The sequence below is a fragment of the Triticum aestivum genome, chromosome 6D, assembly GCF_018294505.1.
Source record: "Triticum aestivum cultivar Chinese Spring chromosome 6D, IWGSC CS RefSeq v2.1, whole genome shotgun sequence".
Classification (NCBI taxonomy): Eukaryota; Viridiplantae; Streptophyta; class Magnoliopsida; order Poales; family Poaceae; genus Triticum; species Triticum aestivum.
In genome coordinates this window covers 18,920,468-18,922,302 of record NC_057811.1, presented here as the reverse complement: position 1 = coordinate 18,922,302, position 1,835 = coordinate 18,920,468, and the positions used below count along the sequence as shown (strand labels likewise).

Genomic DNA, 1,835 nt, shown 5'->3' with positions numbered 1-1,835 from the left:
TGTTTTATTGAATCCGATCCTACTTGTTGTTGCTCGACATTATCATGACAGGATCACAACTTTAAACTATAGCTATGCTACGTACTAGGCACTGAACAAGCACTGAATATAATGTATAAATATTTGTGCAAACTGCAAGCTTTGGCATGGCCTTTCAGTCCTTCAAATCCAACAATTTTGCTCCGTATGCATGGACCAAGCTTGCGTCTAAGGGGTGAGCGGAAAGTGCGTCTGAGTGAGAGCGTCACAGAACAACGGAAGGCATAGTCAATCTTGGGAGTTGAGCGAGGGTATCCCAAGTTTCATAGACTAAAAGTACAAATACCAGAACATCTTATGATCGTGAGACATTTCCATTTCGCTGGAACAAATAAAGGAAATCTCTTTGTACACAAGACGGGGGCTTGAGGACGTTTACAACTTGTCATGGATCAAAAGCCTCGGGAAGCGGTAACCGAATCTACACAAGAGTAAGAAAAAGAAAAGAAAATCGAGGCAATGCAACCTCCTCCTTTGTCCTCCACTCTCAACGCCATGGCGGCAACGGGAGAAATGAGCTTAGAGCTGCTTGAAGCCAAAGCGCATGAGGAAGAAGCAGAGCCTGCCCACCAACACCACGGACTCCACCAGCCACATCATGTGGTACACCACATGCTCGCACAGCACGGCCATCACGTTCACGCGAGGCCGCCACCTCATAAGCGCCGACAGGAAGGCGCTTGCCCGGGACTTGGAATGCGCCGGTGGAGCGCCGCCACCACCAGCACCAACTGCATCATTCCCGCTCCCACTCACGGCTGCATTCCTAGGCGTTGGCGCTGGCGCCCCGCCGGCGGCACTGCTCCAACTCTCGTGCGCCGCCTCGCTCGGAAGTATCGGTTCCGATGCCCCGCTCTTACTGCTCTGGCGCTTAGCCGCCGGCTTTCTCGGCATCGTACGCTTCCGTATCCACTCGGCCACCTTCCCACGCGCCATCAAATCTTGTGAAACCAAGTTGATCAAACGATCTCCACACGAATCGAGTCAGTTGCCTCTTGTTCTTGTTGCTTGTTTGCTAGCTACAGCTCTGCACGTCTAACTCCTTCTGACCGAGCTTTATAAGTTGGCGACTATAAAGGAAAATGATTCTTTGTCAGACGTACGCAAGCCTGGTCAATGAACGAATGCCTCTGCTTGAGCCCGACGGCTGCGGGGCTTCCTGGGAAGATTCTGATCTGCAGAAAATGCTCAAAATGCTGACGTTGTGATACATGGCTTGGAAAGTGGATCGGAGAAGTTTGTACTTAACTAATTATTAAGATGTCCCGTGAGTTAGTTAGGAGTGGTTAGTTAAGCTCATCGTCGTTGTTTGATAGTGGAGTATGCCGCCGTGGTGCTCAAGCCAAATTTATTCAGTTGATCGCTTCACCGTCTCTCATGTACTGCAAAAACATTGTTTGACTCCGTCTGATGACAGGAGCGATGACGCTAACATGCAGATGCAGGTGGTGGCTAACTGTATGATTGTTTTTTTTTCTGGTTCTAGAATAATGCGATGCTACGAGTTTTATATTTCAAAAAAGGACACTCCATTGAATCACTACCGGGAAATCCGTAGCAGATCACTTCTTTGCTCAGTACAACTCTCTGAAAAGACAGGGACTCGGCAATTGTCACCTTTTACACACCTTTTAGTGAGAGCTCATCGACGGCCCTCGAGAAAGAAGCCGTAGTGATCCTGCTCGTCCCCCTGTTTCTATCCATGTGTGGGTCATCTCCAAAAGTAATGTCTTAAACCATAGAATATTTTTTTTCTTTTGTTGATAGGTAAAGTTAGGTGGTAAATATTTAGCAAC

The 1,835-nt window shown here is 48.1% G+C and overlaps 1 protein-coding gene across 1 annotated transcript; it reads right to left on the bottom strand.

Annotated features, from left to right (window-relative positions):
• Positions 1-558: 558 nt before the first annotated feature.
• LOC123143570 (uncharacterized) lies at positions 559-975 on the bottom strand. Its single transcript, XM_044562513.1, has one exon. It carries the CDS (start codon positions 973-975, stop codon positions 559-561), a length of 417 nt encoding a protein of 138 aa, XP_044418448.1.
• Between the last annotated feature and the right edge of the window lie 860 nt (positions 976-1,835).